Raw genomic sequence first — 17,184 nt, forward strand, 5'->3', positions numbered from 1 at the left:
CAGGCACATGCCATGGCGGGGACTTAGCTTGGGGCTTCAGGCATGCAAGTCCTGAGCTTACTGATGAGCTCTTTGCCGGTCCCCTGTTCCCTAAGAATAGTGGGGTTTTTTTGTTTTGTTTTTTTTTTGCCTCCAGGGTTATCGCTGGGGCTTGGTGCCTGCACTAGAATCCACTGCTCCTGGAGGCCATTTTTCCCTTTTCTTGCCCTTGTTGTTTATTGTTGTTGTTGTTATTGCTGTCATTGTTGTTGGATAAGACAGAGAGAAATGGAGAGAGGAGGGAAAGTCAGAGAGGGGGAGAGAAAGACAGACACCTGCAGACCTGCTTCACTGCCTGTAACGTGACTCCCCTGCAGCTGGGGAGCCGGGGGCCTGAACCGGGATCCTTATGCCGGTCCGTACGCTTTGCACCATGTGCGCTTAACCCACTGCACCACTGCCTGGCTCCCAGAATATTCTTTACTAATTATTTTTATTTCCACCAGGGTTATAGCTGGGGTCCCACACCTCCATGATTCCATGGAGCCCAACAGATTATTTTTACCACTAGGGTTTATCACTGGGGCTCAGTCTCCATCTTCCTCCTCTTCTTCCTCTTCCTCGTCTTCTCTCTCCTCCTCCTCTTCTTCTGACAGAGAGAAATGGAGAGGGGAAGAGGGAAAGAGAGATACTTGCAGCACTGTTTCACTGCTCATAAAGCTTGCCCCTGCAGCTAAGAAGCAGGGGTTTGAACCCTGGACCTTGTGCATGGTAATATGTGTGCCAGCCAGGTGCACCACCACCCAACCCTTCCATTTGGAGGCCGCCTGGCTGCTTGATGGGGATGGTCCAACACCACCCCTCTTGGAAATGCCTCACTGTGGATTTCTTATAAGACAGACAAATCAACCAGTGTTGCTTAATCCGCCGTTACTCAGCTAGCAGGGAGTCTCTGTCCCATTATCCAATGATTTCCTTCCTAGCTCGCCTCACTGTCAGCAAGTATCTATTTCTTGATCAGTTTCCTTTTCTCTCTCCTTACTCTGTCTCCCACAAATAGAAACTCCCAGAGCCGACCCTTTTGAATTGTTCTTTTAGCCCTCACTGAGCTTTGACCACTCCAGGTTGACTTGCTTCAGACAGAGAGAGAGATAGAACCATAGAGAGGAAAGACCCCACAGCACTGGAGCAGGTGCACTGCCCAGATGAGGGAATTCTGCCAGCCCCAGAACAGGGTATGTTTTTGGGGGCGGTCTCTTTAATTAATTAATTTTAATGAGATACAGAGAAAAAGATACAGAGGTGCTGGGTTGGAGGGAGAAACACCAGAGCACTGCTCAGCTCATAAAAAGTGTTTGTTTATTTATTTATTTATTTATTTATTTATTTATTGCCTCCAGGGTTATTGCTGGGGCTCGCTGCCTGCACTACGAAGCCACTGCTCCTAGAGGCTATTTTTTCCATTTTGTTGCCCTTGTTGTTGTGCTTGTTGTAGTTGTTATTGTTGTCATAGCTGTTGTTGGATAGGACAAAGAGAAGTAGAGAGAGGAGGGGAAGACAGAGAGGGGGAGAGAAAGACAGACACCTGCAGACCTGCTTCACCGCTTGTGAAGTGACTCCCTTGCAGGAGGGGAGCCAGGGGCTCGAACCAGAATCCTTCCATCTGTCCTTGCACTTGGCGCCAACTGGCTTAACCTGCTGCACTACCGCCTGACTCCCTACACAACATTATTTTTACACAACCAGTGTGGTATCTTCTCCACCCGAATCTTTGCATTTTTGTCAGTGGTTATACAGATGTAAGCACTGGTTGGGATGATCAGCAAATGCAGATTTTTTCCCCAGAAGCCAGGACCTTTGTTCTGGGTTGTCAGGTGGCTACAGAATGTTGGACAGAGCTCTGTGTCCCCAGACTTAGACCTTCTTAGTGACCTCAATGGTGGTTGAGAACTTGGGATTTCTGGGGAGTCGCTGCAGGTAGCCCCTTGTGATGGGATAGACGGTGAGACAGTGCCGTGTGTGTGTGTATGTGTGTGTGTGCGTGCGCACACACGCGCACACACACACACACATGGGGGCTGGTGGAGAGGCACAGATCCCTTCATGCTTTGACTTTCCCCATCTAGCCTAGACTAGCCTGTGAGTTTCCTTTTGTCTTAGTCAGCATATAATCTCCAGAAACTGCAACTGAGTTAGAATGTCGTGTTGTGATGTGAAGGAACCAAAGGGTTTGGGTATAGATTCTCTGGTCCCTGAGCGTGGCCATGCAGAGCTCAGGATTAACCCTGCCATAGATGCATGAGCTCTCCCTGCCACACTAAGGGGAGCCTTCCTTAAAAAGCAGCAGACTGGGGAGTCGGCGGTAGCGCAGTGGATTAAGCATACGTAGACTGGCATAAGGATCCCAGTTCAAGACCCTGAGTCCCCACCTACAGGGGAGTCGATTCACAGGCGGTGAAGCAGGTCTGCAGTTGTCTATCTCTCTCTCTCCCTCTCTCTGTCTTCCCCTCCTCTCTCCATCTCTCTCTATCCTATCCAACAACTATAACAACAATAATAATAACCGCAACAACGATAAAACAACAAGGGCAACAAAAAAGAAAAAATAGCCTGTAGGAGCAGGGGATTCGTGGTGCAGGCACTGAGGATACCTGGAGGCAAAAAAAAAAAAAAAAAAAAACAAAGCAGCAGACTGATCCTAACCCAGAAGAGGCAGCTGACCAGAAATAACAATCAGAGGACAATCAGGAAGCAAAACCAATGCAAATACAAGTTTAAAAAGAAAAGACGAGGGACCAGACAGTGGTGCATCCAGTTAAGTGCACATAGTAGTAGGACCCATGCAAGGATCTGGGTTCAAGCCCCTGCTTCCCACCTGCAGGGGGGACGCTTCACAAGAGGTGAAGCAGGTCTGCAGATGTCTATCTTTCTCTATCCCTTCCTACTTCCCCCTGCCCTTTTCCACTTCTCTCTGTCCTATGAAAAAAAATAGGAGAAAGAGGCCTCCGGGAATGGTAGATTCATAGTGCTGGCACTGAGCCCCAGTGATAACCCTGGGGGGGGGGAGGTAAAAAAAATGAAAAGTAAAGATAAGGTCTTTTATAATCCCAGGCAAAGAAGCCTGACATGCCAGTTCACCTTTGGTTCTGAGAGTATCAGTGCCTAATGCAAAGTACAGAGTATAAAGCCAGTGGCTTAAGGAAGTCAATAACCTCCAAGGGACAGGTCTACTGACATGACTCCAGAGATCTGAAATGGATGAACTGGGTTAGTCAAAAGGTCACCTTTCAGGAGATCGGGCGCTAACACACCCAGTATGATGCACATATTACTACACATGAGGACATGGGTTCAAGCCCCTGGCCCTCACCTGCAGTGCTTTGGGTGTTTTTCTTTTCCCTCTTGACTTCTGTTTCTATTATTAAAAAGAAAGAAAGAAAGAAAGAAAGAAAACATGGCCACTGGGAATAATGCAGTTATCATGCAGGCACTGTGCCCCAGGATAACCCTAGAGGCAAAAAAAGAAAAAAAAAACATCCTTTTCAGTACTTTATATTCACAGAAACTATTTTGCAAGCAACAGTGAAAATGTTGAAACTGAATTTGCAAATTCTGGATATTAAGCAGAAATTTACTGGCCTTTCACTCCCCCCACCTCCCCACTGACTGGCTCTTACTTGCCCTTTGTCTTCAGGGCAAACAGCAGAGTTTCCAATCTGCTACAAGCTTTGTTTTCAAGGGAAATTCAGAGCAAGCACAGTGTGACCGCAGAGGCCAGGAGCCAGTGACCTGACGGGCTCAAGATGCCCATCTCCTGGATCCCCCACTTCTTCTTGAAGTGAAGGGACAGGAAGGAAACAAGATTTGAGCACTGCTCCTGCCTTCACTGTCATCCAAAGTGCAAGAAACAGCCTTTCCCTTCTTGCAGAAGCTGGGGAGACGGGGTTGGGGAGATAGTATAAGTTATACAAAGATAATGCCTGAGGCTCCAAAGTCCCAGGTTCAATTCCCAGCACCACTCTAAGCCAGAGATGAACAGAGCTCTGGTGAAAGCAAACAAAACCGAGCCAAGCCGGTGAGACACATTTGGCTTTCTCTGGCAGAGAGGCAGGTGACCCACATGTGGTTTTCCTGGGCACGGTCCTGGGGGAGCCGGTGGGCACCGGCCACCAGCCTCTCCCAGCTGCTGGGACTGTGGTGCTTAGAGCCAAGGATGCACATACACTGAGCAAGGCGAGAGGAACTGCTTTAATTGCCAGAGGTGTCCAGCTTACGCCCCACCAAAGAGAAAAGGCCCTCATTGTCTGCCATGCCGGAGGGGTAGCTCTGTGAGATCACCTCAAATTGTTCTATGGCAAAGCCTGCCTCCCTCACAGCGGCCTCGATGGCCTCCCGGCCCAGGCACAGGCTGGAGAACCTCTGCTCCCCGATCATGTAGTAACTGCTCTTCAGGGCATCCAGGATGACCAGGAAGCCGCCTGGCTTGAGCAGGCCGCCCAGATTGTGTAGGGCTTCACGGTAGGAGGGCAGGTCTGGGCAGGCGGCGTCCAGGCACAGCGTGCTGAGCAGACAGTCGGCGGGGGGCAGCAGCGCGGCACCCAGGGGCCGGCTCTGCGTCACGTCACACTTGAGCACCCGTGTCACTGCCTGTCGCAGCTTTTCCTCCTTCTCGGGGCCCCTGATCCTAAAACACACAGAGGACAAGTGTCACACACTGGGCTTGCACCTGGGGACCCCAGGTCTCTTTGGTTGGGGCCAAAAATGGCAGCATGGAGGAAGCAAGGACAGGAGGGCTGAAAAATGGCTAATCGCACATGATACCACGGCTCCAAGCCTCTTGTCCCCATCTGCAAGGGGGAAGATTCATGAGTGATGAAGCAGGGCTGCAGGTCTCTCTCTCTCCCTCTCCATCTCCACCTTCTCTTTTGACTTCTCTCCAACTCTCTGAAATAAGTATAGATACATATTTTTATTTTAAAAATCCAAAGCAAGGGCAGGCCTGGGGAGTCAGCATAATAGTTCTGCAAAAACGACTTTCATGCCAGAGGCTCCAAGGTCCCAGACTCAATCCCCAGCACCACCATAGCCAGAACTGAGCAGTACTCTGTTTTATCTGTGTGTGTGTCTCTCTTTCTCATTAAAATAAAATAAAACAGGGAGTTGGGCGGTAGTGCAGTGGGTTAAGCGCAGGTGGTGTAAAGCGCAATGACCGGCGTAAGGATCCCGGTTTGAGCCCCCGGCTCCCCACCTGCAGGGGAGTCGTTTCACAGGCAGTGAAGCAGGTCTGCAGGTGTCTATCTTTCTCTCCCCCCTCTGTCTTCCCCTCCTCTCTCCATTTCTCTCTGTCCTATCTCCAACAACAATGATATCAATAATAGCTACAACAGTCAAACAACATAGGGCAACAAAAGGGAATAAATAAATAAATATTTTAAAATCTCTTAAATAACATAAAACATTGAAGAAGAAGCAAGGCAATATGGGAAAGCACAAGGTGAGACTTAGACTGAGTATGGTGTATTGCAACAAAGCAAAGGACTCTGGGGGAGAAGGGGGTGGGATACAGTAGAGGAGCTCAGAGCGGGGGGTAGGGGGCAGTGCATGATGGTGGGAAAGGACCCAGGCTGGGAGAGAGAGTGTCTCGCAGGCACCCATTGTGGGAAGATGAGAGATTGTACCTCTGTTGTCAGTAACTGTACCGTAAATCATTAACTCCCCAATAAAGGGGGGAAAGAGAACAACATGGCCCCTACGAGAATACTGTCAGAACAACCTCTGCTGTGAGAGCAGTGGCAGAGGGAATGATCACAGCGTCCTGCGCTGGGTCAAATGTCTTCCTAAGTGAAGGATGATGTAGAAATGACCACAAAATACACATCTGTGTCTAGGATGAATGGGATGCCTGGAATTAATCTTCCTCTAATGCTTAGGACAGCACCTGGCTCACTGGATCCTTAAGCACCACTTTCTGTCAGACTGCAAGACAGTAGCTCTGTGGTCCATCCATAGCAGGTGATAACAGGTTCTAGCTGGCTTCTGGTAGGGCAGGGCATTGAACCTGGCACTTCTGAGCCTAAGGCATGAGTCTTTGCATTATCATTTTGGTATCTACCCCAGCCCCCTTTTCTAGTTTGGATACCACTAGGTGGACTGATGAGGCTCTGTGCCAGCACTAGGAACCCAGGGATGCTGCTGGCTCACCCCCCTCCCACCACCTATCAACCTCCCATTTGTTATTTCTCTCTGACTTTAAAGTTCAATGAGAAATTGAGAGGAAGGGGTGAGATAGAGACATGGAGAGTAGAGAGATCCCCGCAGACCTGCCTTACCTCTCCTCCCCATACAGGTGGGGAATGAACAGGGCTCCAACCCTGGTCCTTGTGCACAGAAGTCTGGGAACTCCAGCGGGTTCCTCACCACCCCGATAACGACTTCTATTACTTTCACTGTGATTCATTCATTCATTTTTGTGGCACCAGGGCCTTACACATACGTGAATCTGCTGTTCCTGGGCCACCTTTTGCAATCTTTTTGATGTTTTTAGATTCAGAAAGAGCAAGACAGAGAACCAACTCTTCTCAGGGATAGGCATCGTCACAGCACCACTCCACCAGCCATAGAGTCTCCCCTGGTTCCATGATGCACCCAGACGGTGCTGGGACTTGAACCCAAGAATGTTCTGGCCCCTTGAAAGAGAAAGAGACTACTAGGGGGCTGGGAAGTGGCATACTTGGTTAAGTGCACATAGCACTATGAGCAAGGATCCACACAAAGATCTGGGTTTGAGTCTCCTGTTACCCACCTACATGGGGGTTGGAGGTCACTTCACAAGCGGTGAAGCAGGTCTGCAGGTGTCTAGCTTTCTCACCCTCTCTCTGTCCCCCTCTCCTTTCTCAATTTCTCTCTGGCTTATCCAGCAGCCACAACAGTCACAATAACAGCAACAACAATGGAAAAAAATGGCCGCCAGGAGAAGTGGATTCATAGTGCAGGCGGCGAGCCTTAGCAATAACCCTTAGGCCAAAAAAAAATTTTTTTTTTTATTTCTTGCTGCCAGGTCTTCTACCTGTGTAATTTCATTCTCAGAAGATTTTATCTTTCAGATAGAGATAAAGGACAAGACTGGCTTGCCCCATAAATTACAGACCAAGAAACCAGAAATGGAACAGACTTGGAGGACAGTCCTGCCTCTTTCCAGGCACAGACATTTCAAAGATTTTGAGGCCCAAGCAGAGAGACACTTACTGTTTGCAGGGCATGGCTAGCTGAAGGTACTGACTTCCCCGCAGAGAACGCAGCGGGAGCCCCTCAGAAAAGACCACTGGCCTATGAGAAGCCCAGAGGCACCTCTGGAATCATCTTCCTGTCCATCAAGAGCCCACTTTTCTGAATGAATCTCTTACAAGATGTGAAGACAAAGCCGCTCTGGGATCGAAGCAGCGTACCCTCTCATGGCACACAACCGCCATGGCCGGTGCGCCGCTATGTTCCATCGCTGGGGAGCCAGAGACGACCCGAACTGCCCCTGCGGCTCCAGACAGACTATGACCCACATAGTCAACGACTGCCACCTCTCCAGATTCAAAGGAGGTCTTGAAACTTTACATCAGGCTCAACCTGACGCTGTTGACTGGCTACGGAAGAAGGGCAAATGCTAGAAGAAGAATGGCACACAACAGGCCTGACCAGTATGTCTATTTTGGGCAACAACCAGCTTTTTAAGTGGAAATCTTTTCATGGAGACCTGGCCAGGGATACCACCCTTCTCCCTCCAGGGAAGTAAGGAGAGGAGCCTAGAGGCAAACCAGGCAGGGCCTCCCCTCCCAGGCCTTTAGGGCCACAGGCAACTGGGAAAGCACCCCTGTGATCTCTTCCTGCCCACTGGCATAGCACAGGAGCTTCCTCTGCTGTCAAAGTACATCCAGTGTGGTGCCAGGGTTAGAACCTGGGTTATACACATGGCCTACCCAGTGTGAGCACGCTCTCTCTCTCCGACCTGAGGGTGTACATTATTATTATTGTTGTTATTTTGCCTCATGGGTTAGTACAGGGGCTCTGTGCCTGCACTACAAATCCACTGCTCCTGGAGGCTATTTTTTCCCTTTTGTTGCCCTTGTTATTATTATTGTTATTGCTGTCATTGCCGTTGGATAGGACAGAGAGAAATCGAGAGAGGAAGGGAAGACAGAGAGAGGGAGAGAAAGATAGATACCTGCAGACCTGCTTCACCACTTGTGAAGTGACGCCCCTGAAGGTGGGGAGCCGGGAGCTCGAACAGGGATCTTTGTGCTGGTCCTTGTGCTTCGCACCATGTGTACTTAACCTGCTACCGTGAGGCCCCCAAGGATGTATATTATTAACAAGCTCCCCAAACAATGTGGAAACTGGTAGGCTGGGGGACCACACAGCAATGTGTCCTAAATTCCAGGGGCAAGAGGTTAAACGAAGGCCATTATAAAGGTTTAAAAATGAGGGATGTGGAACTGCATGAGTGACATGCATAGGAGAGAAAGACTTAGCTCAAGACACACGACTTCTAATGAGGAAGAGACGGTAAGTGTGAGGCAAGCTGAGGGCTGACCCAGGCTCCTGAAAGAGCAGAGAAGACTTGGGCAGAGTGACTGTCACTCTCAGCCTCAAAACTGGCGCCATCCCAGGACTGAGCATGAGGACAGGATTTTCTTGCCCTGAAACACAGAGGGATAGCGTCTCAAGAGCCATGTAGCAGCATCCTGGGAGAGTCTGAGGGCTCCCTGCCAGGTGGGGCAGAGAAAAAGGCTTGTGACTGTCAGGGAGACCGTCAGTAGAGTTCTAGAAGCTTTCTAGACGCATGATTCAGATCTTGGCGCCTTTGATGATGGCTGAAAACCTTTCCTTTTTCTGTATTCCCTGAAATTCTGTAAACCCGGTATGTGCTTTCTTCTGTCACAACACTGGATTTTACCCAGTTCCTTATAGCTACATATTTCCCCTCTAATTAACACTAGATTTATTCTGTGGAATCGCAGAGTCCATAGAAAAGGGAGGATTGCAATTGCTTTGATTTTTTTTTAAATTTTTCTTTATATTTATTTATTTCCTTTTGTTGCCCTTGTTTTTTTTTTTTTATTGTTGTAGTTATTGTTCTTGTTATTGATGTTGTTATTGTTGGAAAGGACAGAGAGAAATGGAGAGAGGAGGGGAAGACAGAGAGGGGGAGAGAAAGAGAGACACCTGCAGACCTGTTTCACCGCTTGTGAAGCGACTCCCCTACAGGTGGGGAGCCAGGGCTTGAACTGGGATCCTTATGCTGGTCCTTGCGCTTTGTGCCACCTGTGCTTAACCCGCTATGCTACCACCTGGCTCCCTGATTTTTAAAAATTTTTTAAGGACATAGTCTTAGTTGGAAGGCTACTGCCAGCAAAAATCCCTAAGGAAGGACGTTATGGGTTAACATAGCAGATGGGAGTCACTCTCAACTTGCTACTAAAATGCCAGAGGAAAATGGAGGAATGCTTCAGAGAGATTCAACAATTCCAGGATGTTGCTCATGTGTGAGGGCAATCAAACACACTCTCAGATGTGTGTGGGCTTGACAAACATGCCACTTGTGTGTTCTTGAGAATAAAATATTTGAAAACCTATTCAGCTGACTAAGAAATGAGTCAGAATTTAGAAACTCCAAAACTCATATAAAATGGATCCACATACTTGCAACTGTGATTACAAGCCAAAAGCAAATGCTTAGATTATTCTTGAAGTAGAATGTAGACATAGTACGTTCAATCTCAACATCTGGACTCAAATCCAATCTTAATTATAAACTCTGGGAAGAAAGATGACAGAGAGAGAGAGGGAGAGAAACAGAGAGAGGCAGAGAGGCAGAGGAGAGAGAGAGAGAGACCAGTAATAAAATTTAGTAAAATAGGAGTCTTTTTCTAACCTAATCACAGAACTGGTATCCCATCACTCTGCTACAATTTATTTGTTAGAACCAAGTCACTAATTCCAGTGGATACTCAAGGGGGAAGAAACGAAACAAAAGAGTGAATACACAAGACAACTATCATTGGAGGCCATTTGGAGTTGACTATATCCCCATGAAAGTCAACCAAAAGAAGGCTAATGTGGCCATATTAACGTCAGAGACGGTTTCAAGATTAAGTGTAATAGAGGCAGTGATGGCAGAGATTTTATAAGGATAAAATGACCTATTCATCACAAAGAACAAAGCTTAAATTGTATGCCACCAATAGCAAAACTTCAAAATGGACAAAGCAAAAAAGTTGGGCAGATCGATGGGGAACATGAGAACTAGTCTGCAATCGTGGTTTGAGATTTTCATACCCCTCTCAATAACTGACAGAACAAGGAAATGAAAAATCATGTAGAAAAACTGGATAACAGTACCAAAATCTAGATGACTTGATTGATATTTATAGAAACTATACCCACAGCTGATCACTACATGCTACTTAATGTAGAAAGCACACAGATGGTTCAGCAAGCTAGACCATATGTTGACCATAGAGTAACTCTCAGGCTCAAAAAACTTAATTAGAAGCCAAGAAGATAGCTTTAAAAATTCCAATTTGGGGGCAAACTAAGCAACACAATTCAATAGGTGGTCAAATATACCTGTGTTTTTAAAATATTTATTCATTTATTCCCTTTTGTTGTCCTTGTTGTTTTATTGTTGTAGTTACTGTTGTTGTTGATGATGTCATCATTGTTGTACAGGACAGAGAGAAATGGAGAGAGGAGGTAAAGACAGAGAAGGGGAGAGAAAGACAGACACTTGCAGACCTGTTTCACCACCTGTGAAGTGACTCCCCTGCAGGTGGTGAGCTGGGGGCTTGAATTGGGATCCTTATGATGGTCCTTGCACTTGGCGCCACGTGTGCTTAATCCACTGCGCTACCGCCTGACTCCCAATCTGTTTATTTTTTTATGTCTATTTTTATATTTATTTTCCCTTTTGTTGCCCTTGTTTTTCATTGTTGTTGTAGTTATTATTGTTAATGTCGTCGTTGTTAGATAGGACAGAGAGAAATGGAGAGAGGAGGGGAAGACAGAGAGGGGGAGAGAAAGACAGACACCTGCAGACCTGCTTCACTGCCTGTGAAGCGAGTCCCCTGCAGGTGGGGAGTGGGAGGGGGGGCTCCAACCGGGATCCTTAAGCCGGTCCTTGCGCTTTGTGCCACGTGCGCTTAACCTGCTGCACTACTGCCCAACTCCCTCCCAATCTGTTTTTAATATAAGCAAAACTGCATGAAAAATATAATCAGCAGGGCTGATTACATGATTACATGAAAGACTTTCATGCTTGAGGCACTGTGGTTCTAAGTTTAATGCCCAACACCACCAAAAGTCAAAGTTGAACAGTGCTCTCGTCTCTTTCTCTGTGTCTTTCTCTCTATATCTCTCTCTTTAAAGATAAAATATTTTTAAAAAGACAATCAGGGGGCCAGGCAGTGGTGCACCTGGTTAAGTGCACATAGTTCTAAGTGCAAGGACTTGTTCAATGGCCCAAGTTTGAGTCCCTGGCTCTCCACCTGCAACAGGGATGTTTTACTTGCTGCAGGACAGTTCTGCAGGTGTCTCTCTTTCTCTCCTCCTCTATATCTCCCCCTCGCTTCTCAATTTCTCTCTGCCCTATCCAGTAAGAGAATAAATGGACACCAGGAGCAGTGGATTTGTAGTGTTGACACTAAGCCCCAGTGATAACCCTAAAGGCAAAAACAAAACAAAACAATAGCTTAAAACCATGAAGAATTTGGAAAATTCTAGCAAGCTAAATGCAAAATACAAGAGCTTCACTATTTTAAAGTCCTACATCTGTGAAGATATCAACCATGCTAATGATGGAAGATTCAGCAGGTCCATTCTTCTCCTAAAGTGACTTGTAAATTCCCAGCAACTGCAATCAAATCTCAAACAGCCTCTTTCTTAAAAGAAATCTATAGGGGGCCATGTAGTAGCGCACATAGTTCAAAGCTCAGGGACCAGCACAAGGATCCCGGTTCAAGCCCCCGGCTCCCCACCTGCAGGGGGGTTGCTTTACAAGCATTGAAGTAAGTCTGCAGGTATCTTTCTCTCCCCCTCTGTCTTCACCTCCTCTCTCAATTTCTCTCTGTCCTATCCAATAAAATGGAAAAAAGTGGCCACCAGGAGCAGTATATTCGAAGTGTAGGCACCAAGCCTCAGCAATAACCCTGGAGGCAAAAAAAAAAAGAGAGAGAAAGAAATCTACAAATGCATTCTATAATTTATACCAATATATACCAGCACCAAAAAAGAAAGAAAGAAAGAAAGAAAGAAAAAAAAATGTCAACATAATCTTGAAAAAGAACAAAAAGAGAATTTATGTGACCTGATTGATTTCAAAACCTACCATCTCTGGCAAGAAGGAGATAATACTCAGCTCTGGTTTCTGGTGGTGCTAAGCACTGAACCTGGGGCCTTGGAGCCCCATGCATGAAAGTCTTTTTGCACAACCGTAATGCTGTCTCCTAGTCTTTGGTGAGACCTTATGTCTATTCCTCTTAGCTCAGAGGCCATTTGTTCAACTCTCCCTCTTGTCTACTGTTTTTGCCCGCGTACACACACACACACACACACACACACACACACACACACACACACACACACACTTTACACTTTCCCAGGGTGTCTACCTGTTCCCTTCCAGCTCACACACATAGGCCACCACGGGGGACCAGTCGAAGGCCCCCGGCTCCTTCCTCAGCCACTTCTGCAGCTCCAGCAGGTTCTGATCCGTGTAGTCTGTGGCAATGATCTCCTTGAAGGACTCACAGGCGGACAGCAGCTGGTAGATGGTGGGGCCGGAGCCAATGTCAATGAGGAGGTCCCCCTTCACACCATCTGGAGGGAGGAGGGAACAAGGGTCAGGGGTCATGGGGCGGAGCCAGGTTGGTTCTATGGTACCTCCCTCAGGCCCCAGCCACTGAGTTCTGCCCCAAGACCAAGCAGCTCTGCCTGGCCGCTCCTCTTTCCTCCAAATATCTATCAAAAAGCCTTTTCAGGGGGTCGGGCAGTAGCACTGTGGGTTAAGTGCACATGGCACGAAGAGCAAAGGCCGGCCCCCGGCTCCTCACCTGCAGAGGAGTCACTTCACAGGCTGTGAAAGGAGGTCTGCAGGTGTCTTTCTCTCTCCCTCTCTGTCTTGTGTCTTGTCTCTTGTCTTCTCTCTCGATTTCTCTCTGTCCTATCCAACAACAATGACATCAAGGACAACAATAATAATAACCACAATAACGATAAAACAACAAGAGCAACAAAAGGGAAAAAATAGCTTCCAGGAGCAGTGGACTCATGGTGCAGGCACCGAGCCCCAGCAATAACCCTGGAAACAAAAATAAATAAATAAACAAAATTAAAAAATAAAATGTCTTTTCAGGGGGCTGGGTGGTAGTGCACCAGGTTAAGTATGAACCTCAGAAACTCAAGGACCTGCACAAGGGTCTGGGTTCGAGCTCCCGGCTCCACACCTACAGGGGGGTTGCTTCACAAGTGGTGAAGCAGGTCTGCAGGTGTTTATCTTTCTCTTCCCCGTTCTGTCTTCCCCTCTTCTCTCTGTCCTATCCAACAATAGCAATGGGGGAAAAAAATCGCCTCCAGGAGCAGTAGATTCAGTAGTGTAGGCACCAAGCTCCAGAGATAACCCTGGAGGGAAAAAACAAACAAACAAACAAACAAACAAAAAACCTCTTTTCAGGAACTGGGGAGATAGTACACTGGTCTTTCACAACAGGCTTTCACGCCTGACGCTCTGATGCCCAAGGCTCAATCTCCAGCACGAGCCAAAGCCAGAGCTGAGCAGTATTCTGGTTAAACAGAAACATCTTTTCCAGGCTGGGTGGTGGCGCGCCATAGTAGAGCACACATGTTATAATGTGAAAGGACCCAGGCAGGGGGAAAACTTCTTTTTTTGACTCCAGGGTTGTCACTGGGACTCAGTGCCTACACTATGAATCCACTGCTCCTTGAAGCTATTTTTCCCCCTTTTGTTGCTCTTGTTGTTATTGCTGTCACTGTTTTTGGATAGGACAGAGAGAAATTGAGAGGGGACGGGAAGACAGAGAGGGGGTGAGAAAGATAGACACCTGCAGACCTGCTTCACCAACTGTGAAGCAACCCGCCTGCAGGTGGGGAGCTGGGGGCTCAAACCGGGATCCCTAATCCTGTCCTTGTGCTTTGCGCCATGTGTGCTTAACCTGCTGTGCTACTGCCCAGCCCGGGGAAACCTTCTTGAGCAGTGAAGCAGTGCTACAGTGTCTCTCTAACTCTCCCCCTCTGTAATTCCTCTCCCCTCTCAATTTCTCTCTATCCTATCAAATGAAAGGTCCCAAGACCTGGAGAAAGAAGAGGAAAAAAGGAGAGACATTCAGAAGTAGCAATAGGTATAGGTGTGACTTAGAGAGGAAGGGAAGGCAAGACCATAGGAAAAAAAAATTGGGCAAACATATAAATATAGATAGATAGTTACAGAAATAATAGTCAACTCATAACTGTGGTCTTGGGAAAACCACTGCAGTTTCCAGTGGAGGGAATGGGGACACAGAACTCTGGTGGTGGGAATAGTATGGAATTATACCCCTGTAGTCTCATAATTTTGTAAATCAGCATTAAATAACTAATAAAAATGTAAATAAACCAAAAACATCTTTTCTTTCTCCTAGTACTGGGTGGTTAGGCATGTTTTTGTGATATTTTTAGGTCATCAAGAGGAAAGATATTGGCATATGGCAGACAGACCCTTGATCCAGAAAGACAAGGCACCTCCCCAGAGTGTGAAGCTTATAAACAACACTTTCAGAGAGGGTTAAAAACATAATAATAGGGTGAGGGAGATAGCATAATGGTTATGCAAACAGACTCTCATGCCTGAGGCTCCAAAGTCCCAGGTTCAATCCCTCACACCTCCATAAGCCAGAGCTGAGCAGTGGCCTGGTGTTTCTCTCTTTCTCTCTCTCTGCATTTCTTTCAAAAGTAAAATAAATAAAAATATTTAAAAAATAATAATAGGTTAGATAGGACAGAGAAATGGAGAGAGAAGGGAAAAATAATAATAATCTAGCTGGGTACAGAAATCTCCCTATGTCCTGCCATTCATGGAATCTGCCCCCTGTACCCACTCACCTGTGGTGACTGGGGGCTCGAACCCAGGTCTTTATCTTTTGCTCTTCTGCAGTGTCCTTTTGAGGAGCAGAAGTGATACCAGAATGTCCATTTGTCAGCAGCCGTAAGGTGAAATGTCTAGCAACTCCACATAGAACCAATGATAGGCTTCTTACCATCTGCTACTCTGTTCCATGACCCAGTGAGATCATGGATCTAAAAGCATTTTGCAGGGTTGGGGAGAAAGCTCACCACGTTGGGTGCATTCCTTGCTAGGCATGTGGCTGGGTTTGAACAATACATGAGAGGCACAAAAGCACTGAGGGAAACTCCAGGTGGCGTCTCCCTCTTCTCCTCTCTCCCTGTTTGTCTCTGTCTTGCTCTCTGAATGAAAAAAGTCAGTCCAGAAGGAATGAAATCACACACAATGCCCTGGCTCTGGGGGAAGAAAAGAAAAGTGCTTTGGCTGAAAACTGTAAAATATCCTTTGTAAAGTTAGCTTTCACCTCTCTGTAAAAGTCCGGCACATTTCTGCTGCTGTTAGCGGCAGAAAACATGCTTCTTTGTCTAAGGTTTGGTACTTGACAGCACACACACACACACACACACACACACACACACTCACTCACTCTGTCTATCTCTCTGTGTGTGTCTCTCTCTGTCTTTCTTTCTCTGTCTCTCTCTCTCTCTTCCTCTCTCTCAGTGACTGACACACAACTCTGAGCTACGCCCCAGACCCTGCTCTGGCTGGCACCTCATTTCACAGACCCCCAGGCCACAGACAGACTCACTCACTGACAGACTCACTCACCAACACAGAAGATCTTGAAAAGGCTTTTGAGAAGATGCTGAAGGATCTGGTTCTCGGCAGAATGGCAGGCCCCAAAGGTGTAGTATTTCTCCAGGTAGGCCTGGGGGTTAAAGTGGCTCAGGTAGGTGTCCTTGGAGGTAAACCTGGGTTCCATGGTGCCCCTCACCCTGGCCTGGGGGCCTCTGCAGCCTCTCCACACACAACAGCCAGGGAGCCTCCCCGGGCCGTCTGGCTGCCCTTAGATCCAGATGTTTGGTTAACCGCTAACAGAGGGCTTGCTGCCACACGTGCTCTGGCTATGATGAAATTCCTGGGAAGGCAGCCTGCCTGCCAGGAACAAGAGTGACAGGGGAAAGGGGGTGAAGTCCAGCTGCAAGCAAGGGGGGTGCTGAAAGGAGAACCCCTAGGTCCAGAGAGAGAGATCATCTCCCAACACCATCTCTATCCTTCCCCTGCTGCCAGCACTTTCCACAGGGCTGGGAGGTTAAGAACAGCTGCTGCTGAGGCGTGTGAGAGGAGAGGACAAGGAGGAGAGCAGAGCCAGAAGTATGCTCAGGACTCAGGAATGCTGGCTGAGAAGGGGCTTTCTGAAGACATCTGGGGAGAGGTGGAAAGAACAGTATGAAGGAAGCAGGGTAGGGTAGATAGCTCACCCTGTAGAGTGCTTCCAACCCTGGCATCACATTAGAGCACCATGCTGGCACAGGGGAAGCGTGGATGGCACCATGGGTGGGGGGTAGCGCTGTGGTGTCTCTCCTCTCTCTGTGTATCTGTCTCTCAAAACTAAAGAATGAAGGAGCCCACAAGGTGGCACAGTGAGTAAAGTACTGGGCTCTCAAACAAGAGGTCCCAAGTTCAACTTCTGGCACTGAATGTGCCAGAGTGATACCCTAGTGTCTCTACTCTTTCTCTCCCTGCTTTCTCTCATAAATAAATACATCTTTAGAAATAAATAAAATAAAGAGTTAAAAAAATGCTCAGGGTATCAAGCTTACATAAGAAGAAATAGATAAACCACAAAGAAATAGATAAACGGGGAGGGAGGCCGGGTGGTGGCGCACCTGGTTGAGCGCACATTACAACGTGCAAGGACCCAGGTTTGAGCCCTTGGTCCCCACCTGCAGGGGGAAAGCTTTGCCAGTGGAGAAACAGTGTTGTAGGTATCTCTCTGTCTCTCTCCCTCTCTGTCTTTCCTTCCCTCTTGATTTCCAGCTACCTCCATCCAATAAATAAAGATAATAAAAATGACTCCAAAAGAGAAAAAGAAAAAAAAA

The 17,184-nt window shown here is 47.4% G+C and overlaps 1 protein-coding gene across 1 annotated transcript; it reads right to left on the reverse strand.

Annotated features, from left to right (window-relative positions):
• Window positions 1-4,208: 4,208 nt before the first annotated feature.
• On the reverse strand, window positions 4,209-16,207 carry NNMT (nicotinamide N-methyltransferase). Its single transcript, XM_007539690.3, has 3 exons — window positions 15,911-16,207; window positions 12,636-12,843; window positions 4,209-4,663 (listed from the first exon to the last, which is right to left on the reverse strand). The coding sequence occupies exons 1-3, from the start codon at window positions 16,062-16,064 to the stop codon at window positions 4,228-4,230; spliced, it is 798 nt and encodes a 265-aa protein (XP_007539752.1). The 5' UTR covers window positions 16,065-16,207; the 3' UTR covers window positions 4,209-4,227.
• Between the last annotated feature and the right edge of the window lie 977 nt (window positions 16,208-17,184).

Source organism: Erinaceus europaeus, chromosome 20 (assembly GCF_950295315.1).
Source record: "Erinaceus europaeus chromosome 20, mEriEur2.1, whole genome shotgun sequence".
Lineage (NCBI taxonomy): Eukaryota > Metazoa > Chordata > Mammalia > Eulipotyphla > Erinaceidae > Erinaceus > Erinaceus europaeus.